This window comes from Struthio camelus, chromosome 16, assembly GCF_040807025.1.
Source record: "Struthio camelus isolate bStrCam1 chromosome 16, bStrCam1.hap1, whole genome shotgun sequence".
Taxonomy (NCBI): domain Eukaryota; kingdom Metazoa; phylum Chordata; class Aves; order Struthioniformes; family Struthionidae; genus Struthio; species Struthio camelus.
Window position 1 is genome coordinate 20,513,287 of NC_090957.1, and position 22,011 is coordinate 20,535,297.

At 56.9% G+C, this 22,011-nt stretch overlaps 1 protein-coding gene across 2 annotated transcripts; it reads right to left on the reverse strand.

Moving 5' to 3' along the window:
• On the reverse strand, positions 1 to 7,950 carry DYNLL2 (dynein light chain LC8-type 2). 2 transcript variants are annotated; one of them, XM_068910364.1, is made up of 3 exons: positions 7,716 to 7,950; positions 3,675 to 3,813; positions 1 to 1,930 (listed from the first exon to the last, which is right to left on the reverse strand). In XM_068910364.1, exons 2-3 carry the CDS (start codon positions 3,804 to 3,806, stop codon positions 1,793 to 1,795), a joined length of 270 nt encoding a protein of 89 aa, XP_068766465.1. In that variant the 5' UTR covers positions 3,807 to 3,813; positions 7,716 to 7,950; the 3' UTR covers positions 1 to 1,792. The 2 variants fall into 2 exon arrangements, with proteins under 2 accessions (XP_068766465.1, XP_009688690.1); XM_009690395.2 differs by lacking the exon at positions 7,716 to 7,950 and having other exon boundaries at positions 3,675 to 3,842.
• Between the last annotated feature and the right edge of the window lie 14,061 nt (positions 7,951 to 22,011).

The following is a 22,011-nucleotide window of genomic DNA, read 5'->3' on the forward strand; positions in this document are numbered from 1 at the left end:
TTGAAATGTGTCAATTCACCTTTAATGTTTGAAAAAAATAAATGGTATTTGAGCCATTGCAGTTATGACAGGAACATATCTTGCTCCACAACAGACTGTGAACAGGTTCACATTAGACTCATGCTTGGAAAACAAAAGAAAACAAACCCAAAACATTCTCCTTTCAGATCAAGAGTGGAGTTCTGAGTAGACAAGACCACAAGGGTGCCCCAGACAGTCCAAGGCACATTTCCCCCAGTGCAGACATTTCCATCAACATGAAGTTATGACAGCTACATTCTTTCTAGTTACAACATGATTCTATCAATATTACAAAATTAGGCATACTTTGGATTTTGCACAGAGACAAGAAGGACTTTACTTCAGGAAGTAGTCAACCTGGGTCATCAAGTCATTTCACAATGAATAGCTCCCCTCACTGTGCCCTTCCCCCCCAGTGGGGATTAAAAGCAATGGCTTGTTACCAACACCACCCCAAGTTCATCCCAGAGACGTGAGTCAGGCTCACCAGCCAAGTGATTGTCTATGTATTAGTTAACAAACCAATAAATAGACCTTACTGCAAGCACCGAAGGTTTACTTAGCCATCACACAGCATTTTTGTCCGCCGGAAGGATTCTCCCCACCCAGATAAAATAAAACTTCCTGCAGTTTAATCCAAGAATCAGTACATACTAAGACAACATCACTGCTGAACCTATTGGAGACCGAGACATTTTCTCTGCCTTTGAAGCAGATGTCACATGAGTTTCCTTCACACAAACATCACATGTAAATTTAACTTCTTGGTACTGTGCTTTAAGAACAAAAGCAGGTATCAGAACATGGAGGACAGCCCTCCAGAAATAGCTTATCAGCTACAGAAAATAAGAAAGGAGACAGTGGCCACTTACAAGTCTTCCACATGACTAGCTTGCTTTAAGGAGAGCATCAAGTTAAGGCAGTGTTGAGACAACTGGCTAAGAATATACCAAACAAAGCTGTTGTCAGTAGTCACCAATTTGATAGCCTAGTCCATTGGGGGATGGGCCACAAGGCCAGCCTTAGATCTTAGCAGCAAGGTCTAAAGACTTCAGCCACAGCGTGCCGCTTTCTGCTCCACACCAGCAACTCAAGGGAGATGTTTATTGAAGTCTTCTAGACCAGGCTGAGTTGCTTACAAGTCTAGCTCAGTATGTTTCAGCAGAGCCAGAAATACAGTGATGGGCACTGGAAAAAGAACAAACACTGAGGGTGCCAGCTGCAAGTCTGTTTATCACAGTCCAAGGTGGAGTTCAACTTTTGGATGAAAATGCCACTAACAAGAGCCACCCCACCAACTTTCAGGGAAGGTCTAAGTACCTGCACTGAGGTTACTGGGAGAGCCAGCTCTCTACAGTCTGCAGGGTGGGTACAGAGGCTCACGCTGGCATTGCTCCTCATTTCGAGAGTAACAGTCTAATAAAACTTGATAAGGAAGTCAACAAGGTCTTTTTTTGGCCTGCCCAAAGAAGTTTTCCCAGCCTCAAAGAAGGAATTACCACTGAGGGAGCTGTTGTGGAATAGTTTTATTTCTTCCCACGTAAAGGCCATTGTTTAAGCATTTACAGGTTTTTCCTAGTGCAATACAACAAAAAAGCAGTAACAAAAAATGCCGCCTTCTTCCCAGGCAACTAAACAGAAGTAGATTTTTACTGCAACATATACACATTAAATATAGTATACAGTCCATGCAGCGGCATAGCCATGTTAAAGGGAGTCGTGGCTTCAGCCATCAGTGCATTACAGTCCAAGTTTCACTTGCTCCTACTTCCTATCCAGACTTGAAGAGGAGAATTGCAACCTGACCCAAGTAAAAATAGATGAAGTGCTTTGTCTCATGTGTTACATAGCTGCCAAAGTTTCTGCCAACAATGCAGTGCCAAGTTGGGTTGTATTTCTTGTCAAATTCCTGAAGAAACAGAGAATAGAGGCATTAAGGCCAAGAAAGCCCACATGAAAATAGTTCTAAGCACAAATTCTTAGCTGGTTCTGTTCATACACTAACGCCTCTCCTCCCACCTGCAGTGTCTTTAGATTCCCCATTGCAATACACTATTGTATTAAGGAGGGTACTGACTGACACAAGCCAGACCTCTGCACTGGATTGTTTGAATGATCCAGCACAAGCAAATCCTCTCAAGACTGCACACACACCAGCCCTGGGCAGAAAGAGCAGATTTAAGAGCTCTTCTTGGTAAAGTGCTATTCAAGCCATGCATGTAGGCTAGCTCAAGGGAACATTTCTCCTCTCCCATTCCAAGCCCACTCACAAAAAATAAAAAAAGATTTTGGCATGTCTGCTCTACCAAGGCATTTGAGCTTAAAGGTCACCTAAAAAAGGAAGAAGTCTGACTTCTACTGTTTAGGACTCTTGTTCACAAAGGAGAGAAAGAACCTGCAGTGAAAATGAGCAGGAAAATTCATAGGCCAGACAGCATGTGAAGGCCTGAGAGGTCAGAGGCGAGTAAGCTGAATACTGACTTAGTCTTTTAATTTTTTGGCAGGGAGAAAAGGGTTAAAGACCATTTCCTTCCCTCTAACTGCTACTCTCCCAAGAACACCCTTCCCAGCCCTGAGAGCGCCAGAAGAACAGACTCAACATCGAAGATTAAAGCAAGCGTTAGTTCTCAGACAGCAGCAAGACAGTTTAAGCTCTTTGCAGGTAACCTTTGAAATAAGGAAAAGCTTTCTTGCCAGGGCATGAAGGTGCATCAAATTGTTGCTTCCCTCCTCCCAACACACACTCTTAGGAAATAAAGTCAAACTTTTTCGGAAGTCTTTTGCTGCATTCATTCCCTTTATAGGCTGCACTGCCCCAAGCATTTTGGGATAAATCTTGCCTCATCAGATGAAAGTGATCTGAGAAGTTATAAGACACCTTTGAATCCTGTACATTTAAGCTTAGATTACAAGCAAGATCCAAAAGCTAGCCCAGGGGCCAGGACTGCATGACCTAGGTAACTGCATTTTCCTCCTTCAAAAGCACTTTGCCTGACCACAGGCAGAAGTGGCTACACAGAGGGAACTGACAGCTCCCCAGACACTGTCAAGCATGTGACTAAGCTGATGGCCTCCTGTAAACAGGCACCTTCTTGCGAGTCAGGACAATTGCTTGCACTGCTTTTAAAGCAGCATCTTCACACAATCTTGCTGGCTAACGCAAGACCCCATCCTCCTCCACACACCCACCCACCACAGTGCCACAAACACAGCAGAACAGAGCTACACATGCACAGCTGCGTTTAGCCCAGACTAGGCAGCACACCCACTTGTAAGTGAAACTTCAGAGTAATCCCACCTCTGCACTGCTACTGCAAGTCAAGTTTAAGCAGCAGCAGCATCTGTGGAGCAAGTCCTAACAAGCAACTACAGCCAGCTCTTTCCAGGCTGGCAAATTCAGAGGGACAGCAGTCATGCCATTTGCTCAGAGCCTGCCAGAGCAAGAGACCAGGCCTCACTCTGCCATAGCTTTCCTCTGACCTTGTAGAAGACATTCCATCCCCTTGGAATTAGCAGCAGAGCAGAGAAGAAAGCATTTCCTCCCTCCAAACAGGGGAGCACGAAGTCTCAGACAAACAGACCCATGACAGGCACATGTACATAAGTGCTTCAGTAACTCACAACCAGAGCAGCCCCCCTCTCCCCTTAGTTACCTTCTTTATGTATGCTGCAATGTCCTTTTCTATGTTGTACTTCTCCATTGCCTGTGTAGCACAGTCTACAGCATCCTGCTGCATGTCCTCAGACATGTCTGCATTCTTGATCACAGCCTTTCTGTCAGACATCGTGAACCTAAGGCAGAACATAGATTCCTTTAATCCCTTCCCAAGGGAGGAGCCCTCCAGTGCATCAGAGGTTGTCCTTCCTATGGCAGGCTGCGTCACAAGCTAATACTACAAAACCCCTATTGCACCCCCAGTGATGATATCAGGGTAGCCTACAGTGGTCCCAGACAAAGATTCTCCTTACAGCTGGAACACCGTAGCATTGGCACAGTCTGGAGGTTAGACCAGAAATAGTCCAACATCACCACCTGCATTAAACACATGCAGAAAAGGCTTACTGTGTGGGAGGAGACGAGAGCTGCAGAGAGACATAGCCCTCCTGCACATCAATACATCACAGACAAGTTTGCTTTCAAGGTGCACCAGCAGTTTGGAGCCTCAGCTGTTCAGAGCCTTGCAAGCAGGAGACCCTGAACTGCCCATCTCCAGTATCATGGCTCAGGAAGCATGCAGTGCTTTTACTTCACCCCACGCTAAGAGTTGCAGTTACTGTTTCTAGTTCAGCCTAGAATGAGAGCTCTTCCACATCCAGCCTGTCATTCCCTCACCTCACCACTGGTTTGCTGCTGAAACCTAGACTTCAGCTGTTCACATGCAAAGCAGGTCTGAGAGACCAGGAACAGGTTAACACCATGCTGCTGCAGCCTAGGAACACTAGGCCTGGAGGGGAAACAAGCCCCACCACAGAGCTGGCACAGCCAGGGCCCTAGCAAATGGCCTCCAGTTTTTCTTCCTCTGCATGTGAGCCACAACACAGGTCCTGGAAACCAGCATGCCAGTACTATATGACCTTTAAGAAACCAGAAAGTGGCACATTTGATCTGAATGCTTAATTACCTTACAGGGTGAAAGGGGTCAAGGTGTTTTGTACTAGTCAGTGTGGAGCCATTTACATGTAGGTCTTCCATGGCCTTTTCAAGGAGGCATTCAGCATTGGGAAGTTTTCTGTGCAGTTCATGTTGCCACAGAAAGTGGTTTTTTGCAATCCCAGTCCTGATGTCTGTCTTCAAGCAAAGGTCCCAAACGCATACACTAGCAAAGAAGCCCTGTGCAGTCCTACTGCTGACCAGTGCACTCTAACACCCTCTCAGGACACCAGGCCCACTGCTCCCAAACCATAACACGTGCCTCGCTGACTGGGCCTTGTATATCCGGGGGGACTAATCAGGTGAAGGCCTGCACCAAGAAGGACCACTGCTGGTCACCTTGGCAGCAGTACTTGCTAGAGTACCTTAAAACTGTGAGAATAAGCCTCTTAATGGCAAGGAGTGCCTTCAATTAAGCTTGCAGAGCACCATTAAGTTTACTAAACTCTTTAAGTCTGGGCTGTAAGTCTGAGCTATACTACCAAAGATGTTTTGAGGTAGTGAAACTACACATTTTTAGCTCCACTGGGGAGCGGAGAAAATCTGCTGCAATGATTGCTTCCTGGAACAGTCCCAGAAAACTGAAGGAGTAGCTTTGTTACAGCAATTAAATGAGCCTGCTAACCAGAGAGAAAGAGAATCCAGTTACATAATTGCAACCCTATGATTACAATACTTCAATTCTTCACTCTGCCTGTAGTTGAAGACTTCTATTGCAACCTTAATTTATACGTTTTAGATATGTTTAATAGAGCACTGCTATTAGCATACACTAATAGCATCAGGAGGAACATAAACTGAGCTCAAATGCCAACAGAGAGCGCATGCCTCTATCACAGCGCTGAGGAAAACATTTCCAGCCAGTTTGTTTCCTTCTGCACTGTGATTTAAGCCAGTGGGTTTTAGCCTACAGCTCAAAAACAACCCTGGCAGGGCAAAACAGCTAAGAAAAGCCAAATCAACTGGATTTGGATTTACTACCCAGAGGGCTGGCCTCCTTTGGCAAAAATCTTCTGGGGTTCCAGCACACAAGAAAAGAAAGCAATAGAAATTTAGTTTAGGGTCATTTTTTCCTAGAAAGACCTCTTCAGAAAGAGAGGAGGGTATGTTTGAAGTCTCAGGCACATCAGGCCTTCACATGCCCCTGCTATATCCTGAGTTCAGAGGACATTTACCATTACATAGCTAGTCATCAAGTAACCTGCGGAAATCATTTTCCTTCTTTGCTGTTTAGGCCAGGAGCACATCCACGCAGGCCCACCCTGCCAAGGGCCAACAGTACCATAGGAGAAAAAACAATTATCCTTCCCTAGAGCTGCAAATGTTGGCCAGTCTGCCCTCCCCAGCACTGCACTGCTCCAGGGCAGAGCAGCCTTTGCAGGGCAGCCGTGACAGGGGGCTGGTGGCTACAGCCAGCTGCGCTGCTGGCAGGAGGGTCCCTGCGCCTGCTGTGGCTCAGGGAGCAACTCCCATGTGCCACCCTTACGCTGACCCGCAGACCACATAGAAGGGCCCCAGCCCTGACTCATCCCCCATGCAGTCAAGGGTGCACCCCCTGTAAGGCAGCCCAGCACCACTATGTACACACCTTATCCCCAAACTACAGACCATGGCCAGCCCTCAGGGTCTTGCCACCCAAGCCCAGCCCTATATGGGGGATGGGCAGAGCCCCCCCACACAACTCAGTAGAAACACAGCCCCAGCACCCACCCCTCCCCTTCAGGGCAGGATGAGGCTGTGGGGGAAGAAAGAGGGTACAGCCCCAGCAACCACCCTTATGCCAGGACAGGGCAGGATGGGGCCTTGAGAGAGGCGGCCACAGCCCCCACACCATCCTAGGGCAGGATGAGACCTTGGGCTTCAGCCACAGCCCAGCACCCACCCCTTCCCCTACCAGGGCACAAGGGGCCTTAGGAAGGAATTCAGCCACAGCCCAGCACCCACCCCCTTCCCCTACCAGGGCACAAGGGGCCTTGGGAAGGAATTCAGCCACAGCCCAGCACCCACCCCTTCCCCTACCAGGGCACAAGGGGCCTTGGGAAGGAATTCAGCCACAGCCCAGCACCCACCCCCTTCCCCTACCAGGGCACAAGGGGCCTTGGGAAGGGGTTCAGCCACAGCCCAGCACCCACCCCCTTCCCCTACCAGGGCACAAGGGGCCTTAGGAAGGAATTCAGCCACAGCCCAGCACCCACCCCTTCCCCTACCAGGGCACAAGGGGCCTTGGGAAGGAATTCAGCCACAGCCCAGCACCCACCCCCTTCCCCTACCAGGGCACAAGGGGCCTTGGGAAGGGGTTCAGCCACAGCCCAGCACCCACCCCCTTCCCCTACCAGGGCACAAGGGGCCTTGGGAAGGAATTCAGCCACAGCCCAGCACCCACCCCCTTCCCCTACCAGGGCACAAGGGGCCTTGGGAAGGGGTTCAGCCACAGCCCAGCACCCACCCCCTTCCCCTACCAGGGCACAAGGGGCCTTGGGAAGGAATTCAGCCACAGCCCAGCACCCACCCCCTTCCCCTACCAGGGCACAAGGGGCCTTGGGAAGGGGTTCAGCCACAGCCCAGCACCCACTCCCTTCCCCTACCAGGGCACAAGGGGCCTTGGGAAGGGGTTCAGCCACAGCCCAGCACCCACCCCCTTCCCCTACCAGGACACAAGGGGCCTTGGGAAGGGGTTCAGCCACAGCCCAGCACCCACCCCCTTCCCCTACCAGGACACAAGGGGCCCTTAGGAAGGGGTTCAGGCAGGGCCCAGCACCCACCCCTTCCCCCACCGGGGCAGGAGGCGGCTCCCGGGAGGCGGGCGCACGGGCAGGCCGGGGCAAGGCGTGACCTTCACCGGGGCAACGCCGGGAGCGGCCGTGACCTTGCCCGGAGCGGGGCCCCTAACAGCCGGCGACGGAGCCACCGGGGCAGGGCGAGGCCCGAGCGGGGCCGACAGCGCAGGGCAGAGCCGCCCAAAGGCCGCGACCCCCTCCCCCCCCCCCGCCGTCTCCTCAGAGGCGCCGAGCCCCGCGGCCTCGGCGCGGCGGGCGTCGCTCACCTTCACAGTGACAAGGCCACCCCGGGAGGGCGAGGCACAGAGGAGGAAGAAGAAGAAGAAGAGGAGGAGGAAGAAGAGGGGGAGGAAGAGAAGGGCGGAGGCGGAGGAGGCCCGGACCCGCGCGCGCCCTGCCGCGCCGCTCGCCTCAGCCCGCTCCGCTCCGTGCGCCGCGCCGAGCGCTCTGCGCCGCGCCGCCGCGCCGCGCTCAAATACCGCCCCGCCCGCTGCGGCGCGCGGCTCGCCGCGCCCCCATTGGCTGCGCCTCGCCGCCCGCCGCGCTCCTATTGGCTGCACCGCGGCGCGGCCCGCCGCCCCGGCCCGTCCGCCCGCGCTGCTCTGCCTACATCCTGTTTCATCCCACAATGCCGCGCGGCGGCTCGGGGCGGGGCGGGGCGGTGCCGGGGTGGGGGGGGGCAGGTGCCCCCGCTGCCCTGAGGGGCCGTGCCGGGGGGGGGGCACCGCCTGGGGCCTGGTCCCGGGGGGGCTCGTCCCCTGCGGGCACTGCCGGGGGGGGGGGGCTGATGTCCCGGGGGGACATTGCCCTGGGGGGCCGTGATCCCTTTGGAGAGGGGCTGATCCCTTGGGGGGGGGACGGACGCTGATCCCCCGGGGGGGCCCTGATCTCCCGGGAGGCACCGCCTTGTGGGGGTCTGAGCCCCCGGGGGGGCCCTCATCCCTCGCGGGGGGGCCGTGGTCCCTTTGGGGGCATTGCCCTGGGGGGCCCGTGATCCCTTTGGGGAGGGGGGGCCCTGATCCCCAGGGGGGCACTTCTGGAAGGGGGGGGTCATCCCTTGGGGGGGCCTGATCCTTCTGGGGGGGGTCTGATCCCCTGGGGGGGGGTCTGATCCCTTGGGGGACATTGCTTTGGGGGCCCTGATTCCCTGCGGGAGCACTGTCTTGGGGGGGGTCCCATCACCTAGGGGGTCCCCACTGCCCGGGGGGGGGCCCTGGTGTCCGGGGGGAGGCCTGCTCCCCTGATGTCCCCGATCTCCTGTGAGGGTCCACGCTGGCTTGGGTGGCCCTGATCTCCTGTGAGGGTGGGTGGGGGGGGGCAGCTCTGCATCCCTGGTCCCCCGCGCCCCCCGCCTTGGCTGCTGGCGGCGGCTGCCGCCCCGGGGAGAGCGCAGCACGCCTGCCAGGCGCTAATAAGAGGGCAGCCTTGAAAGCAGAGGGGGCCTCCGCAGGATTGGGATTATATTCCCAACTCTGTGAAAGATCCCGGGGGGGCATCTTCGCGGTGGCAGCAGGGACTTGCGGCCGCGACGCTGCGCTCCGGGCGGCTGCTCTCCCCGCCCCAGCCCTGGCTGCGCTTCGGCAGCTCTGGTGCGCCTAACTCCCGCTCTTGCACGTGGATCGGTGCCAGCAGGCTCCTGCCATCACGTGAGACCTTCCTGAGTCCAGAGATCTGTTTGCAGCCCAGGGGCGGCCGGGCGCAAAGTAGTCCTGCACAGGCAGCTCAACTTAGGAGTAAAAAGCCCGTTCTGTCAGTGTTGATTGTAACTTTGCGCTTCTGCTGTGTCTTCCACCTGAGATCTTCAAGTGCATTATGGTCGTTGATTAATTGAGCCTTGTGATACCCTCCCGAGGTTACTAGCATTATTGCAGCTCCTCCTATTCACAGCTGAGCAAACTAAGGCAACAGAAGGAGTGAGCGACCTGCAAGAGGTCACCGAGGATGTCAGTGGCCCCATTAGGAATAAAACCAGGTCTCCGGGAGCTCGGTCATATAACTCCTCCGCCTCGTGACGTGATACCAGGGGAAGCGTCTCCAAGATAAGAGCAGTTCCAGAGCCACCACCACACAACCGGGAGGGTCCCCTCCCCGCCGCCAGCGTCCCCTGTGCCCCACAGCTCGCCCACCTCCGGGACGGGTCACAGGGGCTCTCTCGTTTCCCAATTTTTCCTCCTTTCAAACTGGAAGCAGAGCTTGGAGAACACCAAACAAGGGTGGGGAGGAAGACCATCTTTCACCAAAACACCAGCTGGAGCCGCGGCTTGTCCTTGAGGGCTCCTCGGCCGAGCCCCGCCAGGCCCAGCCCTGCTTCGCCTGGGAAAGCTGAGACGGTCCAGAGCCGGGGGTCGCACCGGCCCCACGCCGCTCCGGTTCCCAGAGGTGACACAGGGCCTTTCGAGCAGCTTCATCATGCGTTCACCTCAAGAGCTTGTCTCCAGCGCGTAGCGCTTAGATTGGCTGCGGTGCCAGCAAGCATGGGAAACCTATGACATTTTGGAGGTGAGGGACAGGGAGAGGAAGCCAGGACGGGAGGCCACTTCAGCGATGCTGATGGCCTGGGCAGAGGTGACACGGGCTGCTTGGCTGAGGATAATGGCAGTGTCTCATATCTCAACAGCAGAAAGGTCTTTTTGCTCCCCATCTCCCCAGAAAAGATTCAGGTGTGCTCTCCGGTAGCAGGACAGAGCAGCATGCAGAGGACAGGAGGGCTGCGTCACGCCAGGCTCCTCGTGTTGCACGTGCACGTGAAAGCCAAGCTGAGGACAAAGGGGAGAATAAAACCCTCTGTTCACCCCCGAGTCCAGGCAAAGGCCCGATTCAGCGCTGCGATATCCCAGCGTGGCGTTACTGCTTTCGCCAGCCTGAAGCGGTGGCAAAGCTCAGCGTTAGCGGCTCCGCAGCCCCCGCTCCCCAGGGACGTGTTGCAGGACCGACCCGAAGCCGCTGTCGTCCATGGCGTGGGGACCGCGAACCGTGGGAAAAGGCGAAGGGGGTTCACGCCTGTAACTCCTCCCTGCTGCCCGCGCGCCCATCGGTGGGGTTTAACGCGGTCGAGCCCTGGAGATGGCAGCGAGGGAGCTGCTGGGGCCGGCGGAGCCTGGCCGCGGTCCTCGGCAGCGGGCGCGACACTGTCTCCCCCGCGCGGGACTCCTGCCGTGCTCCGGGCATGCCCCGGCCTCCGGGCCGCCCCGGCGTGCCCATCTGGCCGGCTGGCCCCGAGCCGGCTCGCCTTTTTGTTGCTCCATTTCACTTGAGCAGAGGCGCCAAGAAGACCTTCGCCAAAGCCGCTTGAAGAAAAGCCCGACAAAACCAGGCGGGCGCCGGGGCGAGGGCTGTCCCTGCCAGCCGGCCGGGCGCACCGCCGGCGGCGGCTCCTAACGAGGCCAGGTTTAATTGCGCGCGTGGCCTTGAGGACCAGGGAGGCCACGCGGGGTCCTGAGATGGATGTGATGTGCGGACGCGCCGTGCCCCTCGGCAGGCTGCCTGGGTATTTCCCGGGGGGCCTCTGCCGGCCTCCGAGGCGCTGGTCAAAGACGCGCACAGCAAATAAACGGTTTTCTAGTCCTGAACGGGCCCAGAAACGGGTCCGCTCTGACACGGTGAGGAGGAACCACGACAAGATCAGGCTAAACGAGGAGAACGAACTGTCTGCAAGGGAGGCCTTCTTCCGCGCGGCCAGCGTAACGCGGGCAGGGGCCGGGGCGCAGCCGCCTGGGGAGCCGCCGCCGCCGGCTGCCGGGGGCCAGCGCCTGCTTTCAGGCTGCCGCGCAGCCCGGCCCCCGGGCGCGTCGTTGCAGATGCCCAAAGCCGGGCGGATCGGAGGGCACGGGCGGCGGGTCGCCCTGCCGGCGCGGGAGCGGCGGGGCGCCCACGCCCCTGGCGGCGTGCGGATTTTGGGAACCCCGCCGCGCAGCCGCTGGCCCGCCGCCGGGGCAGGGAGCTGCTCCGCCTGGGGACCAAAGCGGCCGTAAATCGAGAGGTGGCCGGAGCAGAGAGCTGCAATGACCGTGACCGCAGCAGGGCAGCGCTAAGGCCGTCAAATCCCGGCCTCGGGCCGAGGTGTTGTGAACGTGGAGCTGCCCCTGCGTGGCTACGGTGAATAATGGACGGGCTCTTCGCTCCCGGGCGGCGGCGGCGGCGGAGCCGGAGACGTGCCCCCTCCGCCTTGGTGCTTCTGCATCAGCTCCTGCTAGTGCTTGAGGGCTGCTCCAGGCCGGGCGCGGGGGCCGGGGCCGCGGGGCCGGGAGCAGGGCGAGGCGGAGGGGACCTGCCCCGGAGGTGGCGGGGATGCAGCGGGACGGGACGGGACGGGGCGGGACGGGACGGGGCGGCCCCGCGCCGCACCAGCAGCATCCCAGGCTGCACGCGGCCGAGCGCGGCGTGGGGCCGGGGCAGCCGGCGTGCGCCAGGGTCCCCGCGCCAGGGTCCCCGCAGCAGGGTCCCCGCGCCAGGGTCAAAGTGCCAGGGTCACCATGCCAGGGTCCCCGCGCCAGGGTCAAAGTGCCAGGGTCACCATGCCAGGGTCACCACATCAGGGTCACCGAGCCAGGGTCACCATGCCAAGGTCACCACATAAGGGTCCCTGCACCAGGGTCCCCGCACCGGGGTCCCCACGCCAGGGTCACCGCATCAGGGTCCCCATGCCAGGATCCCTGCACCACGGTCCCCATGCCAGGGTCCCCACACCAGGGTCACCGCATCAGGGTCCCCACGCCAGGATCCCCACGCCAGGGTCCCTGCGACAGGGTCACCATGCCAGGGTCACCATGCTAGGGTCACCACATAAGGGTCCCCGCACCAGGGTCCCCGCACCAGGGTCCCTGTGCCAGGGTCCCCACAGCAGGGTCCCCACGCCAGGGTCACCATGCCAGGGTCACCACACCGGGGTCCCCATGCCAGGGTCACTGCACCAGCGTCACCATGCCAGGGTCCCCACACCAGGGTCCCCACGCCAGTGTCACCATGCCAGGGTCCCCACGCCAGGGTCCCCGCACCAGGGTCCCCGTGCCGTGCCACGCCGGCCTGGCTGTCTGTGGCGGTGCTGCTCGCTGCGGGGCCGCGGGTGCTCGAGCCTCGCGGGTGCTCCCCGTCCGCGTGGCCGAGGCGGAGGCGCAGAGCTGCAGCCCCCCTGCGCGGCCGTGGCCAGGGCTCGTCCCAGCGCCCGGAGCACCCGCGCGCCGCCGGAGCACCCGCCGGGGCACCCGCCGGGCCGAACGCCCCCGGGCGCCCTGGAGGGACAGGACAGGACCCTGTCCTGGACAGGACCTGTCCTGTCCCGTCCTGTCCTGGACAGGACCGCCGCCGCCGCGCGTCTCCTCGCCTCGCGCAGGCAGGGTCGCAGCCGCCATGGAAGAAAGCACTTCAAATGGCCCCGAGGCGGACGCGTGCCTGAGTCACGACAAAAAGGTTTATTTATAAATTGCTCCAAGGGCTCAGTAGAAGGCGCTTCGCCCGGACCCAAGGGAGACGGGCCCGGCTGCGGAGAGCTCGCCGCGAGCGGCTCCGCTCGAGGGCCGCCGCCTGCCCGGGCTCGTGGGGAGACGCCGCGGCGGCAGGGAGCCGTGCTTCCGCGGCCGATTCCTGCGAGGGAGAGGTGTGCCGGCACCTTCCTTTTAGAGACGAAAAGGAAACGAAACGCAAGCGCCGGGGAGACCCGGCCAAAGAATTTAACCCCCCCCCCCCGCCCCGGTTAAGCCTTTGCGGAGGGCGACGGCTGGCAGGAGCCAACCCCGGTCCCGCGGGCCGCTGGCGGAGGTGCGCCGGGGCCCCTCCGGGCCTTGCGCCTCCCTGCGACCCCGTCCCGTTTCTGCAGCCGGGACCCTCGCCGGCCCCGGCCCCGGCCCCGCCGGAGGCTGCTGGACCAATTGGGAGAGCGCGTTATTTTTTGCCAGGAGTCGATTGTTTGGGCAAGTGTTTTGCGAGCCGCCTTAAGCCACGTTCGCTACCGGTCCCGGGCTGCTGTGATCAACCTGCTTCGCGACGGAGGTTTCAGCACCCGGCTGAGCGTGTGTCGTCGTCTCCCGCCGACACCCCTTGCAGAGCCTGAATAAACCTCATGGGGGAACAAAACCAGGAAAACCCACCCTGTAAATTTCCAGGGGGAAGCTGCCCCGGCTGACGCCGCGGTCCGGTCACCACGAGCAGTCCCTTAACAGCAGTTTCCGTCTCCAAGTCTCAAGGTTTGTCGTTCACAAATTTAGGGCGATAAAACATCTGCACCGCCTGCCGGCTGCGGAGCTCCTCGAGTCGGGTCCCGACGCCTTCGGGGACCCGCCGCCTGCGAGCCGCCTCGCCGGCGCCCGGTCCTCCCTCCGGGCAGCTCCTGCAAACGCCCCGCGCCGCTGCCGGCGCCCGCAGCCCGCAGCAAGGCCGTGGGCCCCCGGGCCGCAGCCCCGAGGCGCTCTGCGGCTCGTCCCCCGGCTGTCGGGCTCCCGCCGGCCGGAGCGACGGGCCTCCGCCAGCGGCCGCGGAGCGACTCGCGAGCCCCGTTAAGAGGCGTTCAGGTCGTCGGCTCCCTGCGGGGCCGGCGGCTCCCTTCGCTCTCCCCTCTGCTGACGGGCCAGAGGGGATTTAGAGGGGACCAAAAAAAAAAACCCGAACCCCAAAGGAAAAGCCCTGTCGAGCCCGCGTGCTTTTGGAGCACGCTTTGCTCTTTTGCTCCTGCAACTGGATTTGCGTTGCAAAGCAGTCTCAACTTGGGGAACGTTTATTTAATGTATTGCCCATTAAAACGAACTTCTAACCACCGATCTGGGTAGGGAGAAAGAGGAAAATATAAAGAATCGAACGCACACTGACGTAAGCCCCTTTCCTCCCGCTGTCCCCAGCTCAGCGTGCGCCGAGCAGCTCTCCCCGCCGCGGGCACGCTCGGCCGTGGCCGGCTGCGTCGGGGCGGGCGCCCGCGGGGCGCTTCCCCTGCTGCTCGGGCCGTAGGCAGGCGCCACGCGTGCTGACGCACGCGCGCGCCCGGGCGTTCCTGCGGGCGCCTACCGGCCGCTCAGGCAGGAAGCCGTTGGGCGCTGGCGTGTGCAGGAATTGCATGCCCGTGCGCATACTGACTGGGTGCTCATGCGTAATCTCTTTAGTCGCTCGTGGGTGCACTGGCGGAGCGTTCATGTGTGCAGTAAGCGGGTGCTCATGCGTTTGCCGGGCACCCACGCGCGCATTACTGGGGTGCTCATGCACGCTCCTTGGGCGCTCACACGCGAATTGTCGGGGCGCTGGTGCGTCACCGCTGCGCTCCCGCCGGGGCCGCTGCTGCTCTCCGCTGGAGCCCGGCCGGCGCAGTCACCTCCCGCGGCGCGGCGAAGAGGCGTCCCCGCTCGTCCCCCTCCGGCAGAGCCCGCCGCCCCAGCGCTGCTGCCCCGGCACGTGCGACTGCTGCAGGCGTGTTGCAAACGTTGGCGTCGCGCGCAGACCTCGTCCCGACACCGTCTCCCGCCGGCACCCGCTGCTCCCAGGCAGGGGCACCCGCCTGCGCAAGAGCCTGCTGTGCCGCCTGTCCCAGCTGTCCCGGCTGTCCCGGCTGTCCCTGTTGTCCCTTGTTGTCCCTGCCTGTCCTGGCTGTCCCTAGGTGTCCTGACTGTCCTGGTTGTCCCTGGCTGTCCTGGCTCTCCTGGTTGTCCCTGCTTGTCCTGGGTGTCCTGGTTGTCCCCATTGTCCCAGTTGTCCTGGTTGTCCTGGCTGTCCTGGCTGTCCCAGGTTGTCCCAGTTGTCCCTGGCTGTCCTAGCTGTCCCTCGTTGTCCTGGCTGTCCTGGCTGTCCTGGCTGTCCCAGGTTGTCCCAGTTGTCCCTGGCTGTCCTAGCTGTCCCTCGTTGTCCTGGCTGTCCTGGCTGTCCCAGATGTCCTGGCTGTCCTGGTTGTCCCTGGCTGTCCTGGCTGCCCCAGATGTCCTGGCTGTCCTGGTTGTCCCTGGCTGTCCTGGCCCAGCGGTGCCAGCCGCTCGCACCCAGCCGCTCGCGCTGTTCATCTGTCTCTGTCAGAGAGAACAGAGTTCGCCGAAGTGACCTAAATAGGCTCTGCTAGCTCTGCTCAGCCTCTAAAATCGCTGTTTAGGCACAGGCACAAAGTTTCACACCGCCCTGAACCCCCAGCCGGCCGTCCCTGCCGTCCCTGCCGCCCCACCGCCGGCCGGGGCCCTTGGCTTGTCCGTGCCGCCGGCATGAGGAGCGGGCGGCTCTGCTGGCCGGGGGCTGCGATGCACCCGCCGTCCCGGCTGGGCACGGCAGCCGGCCCCAAAAACAGCCATCGGGGCCGGGGAGAGCGCGAGCCCCTCCGAGCAGCCGCGGCCAGTCCATCGCCGCGGGAGTTTCCCATGGGGCTGCACCGCGCGCAGAGCCGCCGCTCCCGCTGCGGATTACGATGCCCCGGGCTCCATGGGCGAAGGCGGGAGGTGGAGAGCAGAAGAGCAATGGCCAAAGCCAGCGTGCGACACCAACGCGCCCCGAAACGGGGAGCTGGGGGCGCGGGCCCGGAGGAGAAACCCGCCGGGAGCGGGGCAGCGCGGGAGCCGGGGAGGAGCGCTCCCGGCCGCGCAGATGGCTCCGGCTCCGTCCTGGCACAGCATCCCTACGGGAAGCTGCAAAGCAGGAGAGGAGTCTCCACCGCGTGAAACGATCTAGGTCAGTCTCACTTCTGCACTTGTTTCAGCTATAGCAGTTCCTGGCCTGAGCGAAGGAGGGGAAAAAAAAAAAGAGTAAAAAAAGAGAGTCACCCAAATTTACACTGTTTTCCTGTAACAGCTATACTGCAAAAGTTACAGCACCATTTGCCAGCGCTGCCTTAATCCAGAGCTGCAGGCTGGATTCCCGCTACACCCTCGCGTCTCTCGCGGCCCGAACTGCGGCCGAACGGCGTGCTGAGCAGAAACCTCAGCCCCCGAAAACGGCCGTTGTGAGCGGACTCGAGAGCAAACCAGGCAGAGGCGAGCGGCTGGGGCCGCGACGCTGCGCAGCGGCCCCAGCGACGCGGCCGGCGAAAGCGGCGGCCGGGCCGCGCGCCCCCTCGCCCGCCCGGCCAGCCGCCCGCGGATGCTCTCGCTGCGCTCTGTGCACGAGCTGCAACGGTTGACCCGGCCAAGCCGCGCGCGTTTTGTGCGCCCCGGAGAAGAGGGGTTCAAGAGCCCACGAGGCAGCGGGCCGCGCCGGGCACGCCGGCACAGCCGGGAAACGCGCCGGCTGGCGTCCGCAGCGCTCTCCGAGGGAGCAGCAGCGCGCAGGGGCTGCTCGTCGCGCCCCGGCGGTCCCCAGCGCCTTCCGCTTCTGCCTAGCGGCTGCCCGGGCGGGAAGCGGCGCGGCGGGGGCTCTGCGCTCCCCCGGCCCCGCGGTCCCTCCGCTCCGCCATCCTCCCGCCCTCACCCAAGGCCTTGCGCGGAGCCCAGAAATGTTAACGCGCTGCCCGGGAACGCCCAGCGCTCCCGCTTGGGTCCTGCCTCTGAAATACGATGATCCTATGCCGTTCTTCTTCTTTGCTATCCTCAAGTAACTGCACCAAAGAGACATATTAGAAAAAGAGAAAAAAATTAGGTTTCTTCTTTCTGTTTGAGATGGTGGCTAGGCTCTTGCCGCACTAGTAAGTCAGAAATCGTTCCAAAATTAACGATTGTCACTTGTTTGCTTTGCATTGCACAGTACAGAGTGAGGGAACGGCACTGCCGGCAGAAGGCAGCCAGGGTGTTCTCAGTCCTAATTTCTGACTACATATTTTAACTTGCTACTTGATAATAACTTGCTACTTGCTAATAAATGGCTGCGAAACGTGATTTCTAGCGGGGACCGACCCAGCCCTTCTCGCAGTACCAGCGCCGCCACCGCCGTGCCTCCGCAGCCGCTCTGCACGCGACCCCGGCTGGGGCCGAGGCTCCAGGGCGCGAGGGGCACGCCGGGGCGGGCAGCGGGCTGCGCCGGCTCCTGCCTTTGGGCGCTGTGACGTCTGTCCGCTCCTAGGCTCAGCGTCATCCTGCCCCTTTCGCAAACGTTCGCATAAAATTGCGCGTGACCACAGAACAGTTCCTAAAATGTTATTTATTTTAAAATCTTCTGCTCGGACGTAACAATACGCTTTCGCGTACCTCTCACCCGCTCTATTTCCTTGCGTTCCAAAAACACAAGGGGGGCCCGAGCTGCGGCTGGCAAGGGGGCAGCGCCGGGCCGGCTCCCCACCGGCACCGCCAAACGGGCCGGGCGAACCGCTCCCCTCCCCGCTTCACTGACCCTCTGCGGAGCGCGCACCGGGCCGGAACGACGGGATTTTCCCTAAACGAGCAACCTAAAAATATGCGCTACTTTCAATTTATTTATTCCTTAGGAGGAACAAGCCGGGGGGGGGGATGCATTTTGTTTTCACTAACAGTTTGCACTCATTTCCCTTCATCCGCGGCAGGTTCTCGGCGCATCCCACCAGGCAGACGGCGAGAGCACAAGCGAAGCAGACGGTCACGGTGCTGGTGACAGCAGGAGGCAGGGAGCAGCAGCGAGTGGGCAGAAGGAGCCCGCAGCGCCCTACATGACTATAAATGTTTTCACAAAAAAGGAAATCAATTAAAACAGATTTTGGGGGGGCTCATTTAAACTTCTCCTTCTGTGTTAAGCACTTCCCCTCCCACCAACACCGTGTGTTAGCACTCGGGAGTCAAAGGCAAAACTGGACTCTCTGCACCAAAATCATAGTAATACAACAACGAAGCAGCACAGATCATCAAAAATCCAAAACCTTAAATTAACATTTAATTGCACCAGCAAGACGAACAAAGGTGGGCAATTGAACTAGACTTCTCTTCCTCGCGCTCCCTCAGCCAGCCTCCCAGGCGGCCGGAGCGGGCACAGCGCAGCCCTCCGGCCCCGGCCGCCGGAAGCTGCCCGCGCCGGGGAGAGTCGGCGGCGCCCAGCAACAAACGCTGCGCGGGGCAGGGACAAGAGAACGGTTTTTATGCTCCCCATATGAGACTTTACCAGTCTGCTTTGGAGACACTGCAATTATTGCTTTTCTGAGTAAATCACACTTAACAGCTTTCATGGTGTAGCTGGTATTACGAAGAAAAATAAGAGCAACGTTTCAGAACGTCTAAAAATGAGCGTTTTCCCAAAACGTGTAATCCTTTGCCCAGCTTAACTCAGCTAACGACGTCGTGTGCTTAACAGGAGTGAAGTCATGAGCCGGGCGGGATCGCGCTCCCGCGGCCCCCGATGCCCTTCGCGGCAGCGTCACAGTCACGCGCGGAGCCAGCTGCGCTTACGCGGTCTGCAGCGCCCAGCGCTGAGCGAGCGCAGCGAGCTGGAGGGCTGCAATTAGCCTCGCCAAGGATTTTGCACGTTGTGTCAGTATTCCTGAGGGAGCCTGCGTTCCCACCCCGCGGAAATTATTTTCACAATCCTTTGAGTCTCTTCTGTAATCAATTAGTTATGACCCTCGCCTCATGCGAGGCTCCCAGACGGCGCGCGGAGGGGTCTGCAATGCCAGCAGGCACCGCAGCACCGTAGCGGATGAGTTGGCAGCCCGAGTTTGCTGTAATCAAAGTGGGAATGTCTGTTCCTTAATATTCCCGGGAGAATCAGGTAAGAGCAATAGCATGTGGGCCTGCTTAGCGGTACATGACCACACTGAGCCCGTGCCATCATTTTAAAGGCTCCTGTTCAGAGACGCTGTGTTTTACATAAAGCAAACAAAACAGTCTTCGTTGGTTGTAGCTTTTGGGGATGAAAAGATTTTTTCCACCTGTAAAATCCCTTCTCTCCTACAACTATCCATCTGAATTAATGAACGTCCACCTCTGACTCTTGCGGGCCCTTGCCGAGTTGCGGTCGTGGGCTATGTCTGCCCTAAATGCAGTGATTTAAATTCAGATGGAGTTACGGACAGCAAATGCCAGTCTGTCCAGCATTCTCTTCTGGGCTGGCTTTTCTTGTTTAAGTCTCTGTACCTACGTTTGTTCTTTCAGGCTGGCTTTCAGCAACAATTCACACAGTCGAAATGCATCGTGATATCGCAAGCCACGTGCTTGTGCACTTTTTTACCTTATGTATGAACCTAAATAAATAAAATGAGCTCTACCATCATCCACATTTAGGGGAAATATTTTCAAACCTGCACATATTTTCATTATCTTACCAAGATACTCAAATTTTGTCTGAACAATAAATAACTCCTTCAGTTTCTCTCACTTCCGAAATAGCTACTTAGGTTCTCTCCAATAAAAGTAAAAAATGCAAAATGTAGTCTGATGTTTTAACCACTTGCATTCTCCAAAATAAGGGGAGGTTTTGGCCCCCTCTCCTCGTTTCAAATAATGAGCCACTCTTATTAAAATCTACTTGGGCAGAAAATAGACTCCTCAAGGTCCCATTTAATCTTTCATTTCAGAGCACTCCTTTTATTCCACTGGAAAACACTACTGCCATCCTTCTATGCCCCCCTACACCACAGATCTTGGCATGAAAGACTAGTGGACCCTACTCACGTTCTTACCAACATTGCTGTGGAAAACTAGTGACCTATACTCTCAAAAAAAGAAAATAAATCCTGCCAAACACTAAGCATTGTCACTTTGGGGAAATACTTGAGTCTCAAGAAGATGAGATCTCAAAATCCCACAGAACTGCTCCATGTTACCAGCTCTGCCCTGTTCTATGCAAAGAAACATGAAAAAAATCTTGAAAAACTATACTTTAAATAAATCTTACAAGTAGTCCAAATTAGATTTTCTTCCCGAGGTATCTATCCCAAGTACTACTGTGTATATGCACCAGAACAGCAGTCTGAATAATCATTTTCACACTCTGCACGCTCCCATTCAATAGAGTATTTTTAACCAGTATAAAGAAAACTTTTCCTCAATAACATTTTTATGTACCAATGAACATCCATTGACGAGAAATCACGGACAAAATCAACTAATATGTTTTTGAAACTTTTTTGCACATGCAAATTAATAACACTGATGACAATGAAATCATTCGGCACTGTTTAAAATTGAAGGCCCCTCCAAATATTAACTTTATATTTCAAGCTCCAAAGACAGGATCCATGCATTTCAGTATCTGAGCTTTGATAAACTTATTTTACAACAAAGTAAGATTACTCAAGACTAATCCCAGCTGGACCTGACAGTACTAAGGAGGCTGCCAGTGACTTAGGAAAAACAGGTTCTCACTGACATAGCAAGAGAAGCTGCGAAGGTCACGAAACCGGCCACTCCGAACTGCTACCGAAGCGGTCAGGCGCCGCCTACGCTCGGGGCCGCGAGCTGTGTTCCCTGCTCTGTCGCTAGCTCTCTTAGGTGGTCTTGGGAAAATCGCTCTGCTTCCGACGCCTCGGCTTCACCGCACATGACAATGAATAATGACCCCATTATAAAGCGTTTTAGTATTTTGCATAAAAAGACCCACCTCAGGCATTGGCACGGTTATGCGAAAAAGAGTGAGAGTGCATGTTAACACAATGGGAAGACTTCTGAGAACGAGGGAGAGAGAAAGGAAAGCTGTGAGAACGGCAGAAAGAGCTAAAGCAAACGTGCTATTTTTCTTTCTGTATACGAGAGGGCCTACAGCAGACTAAGAAGCAATTATAACAAATCGTACTGTAGCGTACCTCTATCTGGCAAGCTAGGTACGTGCAGATACTCCTGATACTGGGTTACACGGTTAATATTTGCTTTACTGATCAATATGCTCAAATTGAAAGCCATGCTTTACATTACTCTCATTTTGAAAACTAAAGCCTGTTATTCCACAGTAGTCCGTTTTTTTACAAGATTATTTGCCATTCCCCTCCTGGTAATTTATTTTCTACATAATTAATAACGTTTAATGATTCTCCACAAGCACACTTTGCCAGAAAGCCAAAAGTGACTCTGACAAAGCAAACATGTTTTGCAGCTTATCCAACTGTTTTAAAGCTATCTGTTGGTAACACAAAGCTAAAAATGCAATGAGGAAGAAAATAATCAATAATTCTATAAAGAGACACTTCATTATGGTAATTAAGGCAATGATTTAAAGTAGTTATGAGGATGATTAACACACAAAAGAAATTATGCAATAGGGTTTTAGCAAACCAGGCAGACTTACTACTATTTTATGATGCCTTACAGAGTAACTTTCAGCAATTTAATAAGCTTTTGAAAATAAAGACTAATTTCTTGTCTCTATACCTGGAAAGAGTATATTCTCAGTTTGGGGGGGGGAATTTTTTTAAGTATGCATTAAGTATTTCTACTGATTTGGTAAATGACTAAATTAGCTTGTCAAGTTATGCTGGTTCAAAAGATGTATTTACCAAGAGTACCCAGTGAACTTACGTACGTGGCCTAGAACCACATGGGTACTACAGTCACTGCTTCATCAGTTCATATTCTGGTAGAGTTGTGAAACGGTAATATTCTGTAAAGATGTAGAAAATGTCCAGATAGTGGGTAGTTTACACTCAGAGAAACCACCGCTTCTGAAGATGGGCTTTCTTTTAACATCTTTCAGTGATTAATAGCAGTCTTTTATCTAAACCACTAGCAATCTAACGTAGTTATTACCAATGTTAAAAATCATTAGAGTAGAACATATTACTGTACT

Coding starts and splice junctions, on each gene's coding strand:
- DYNLL2 (XM_009690395.2), bottom strand. CDS start 3,827: ATGTTCTGCCTTAGGTTCACGATGTCTGACAGAAAGGCTGTGATCAAG. Junction 1,931..3,674: donor TTGCAGCATACATAAAGAAG/GTAACTAAGGGG, acceptor CTGTTTCTTCAG/GAATTTGACAAGAAATACAA.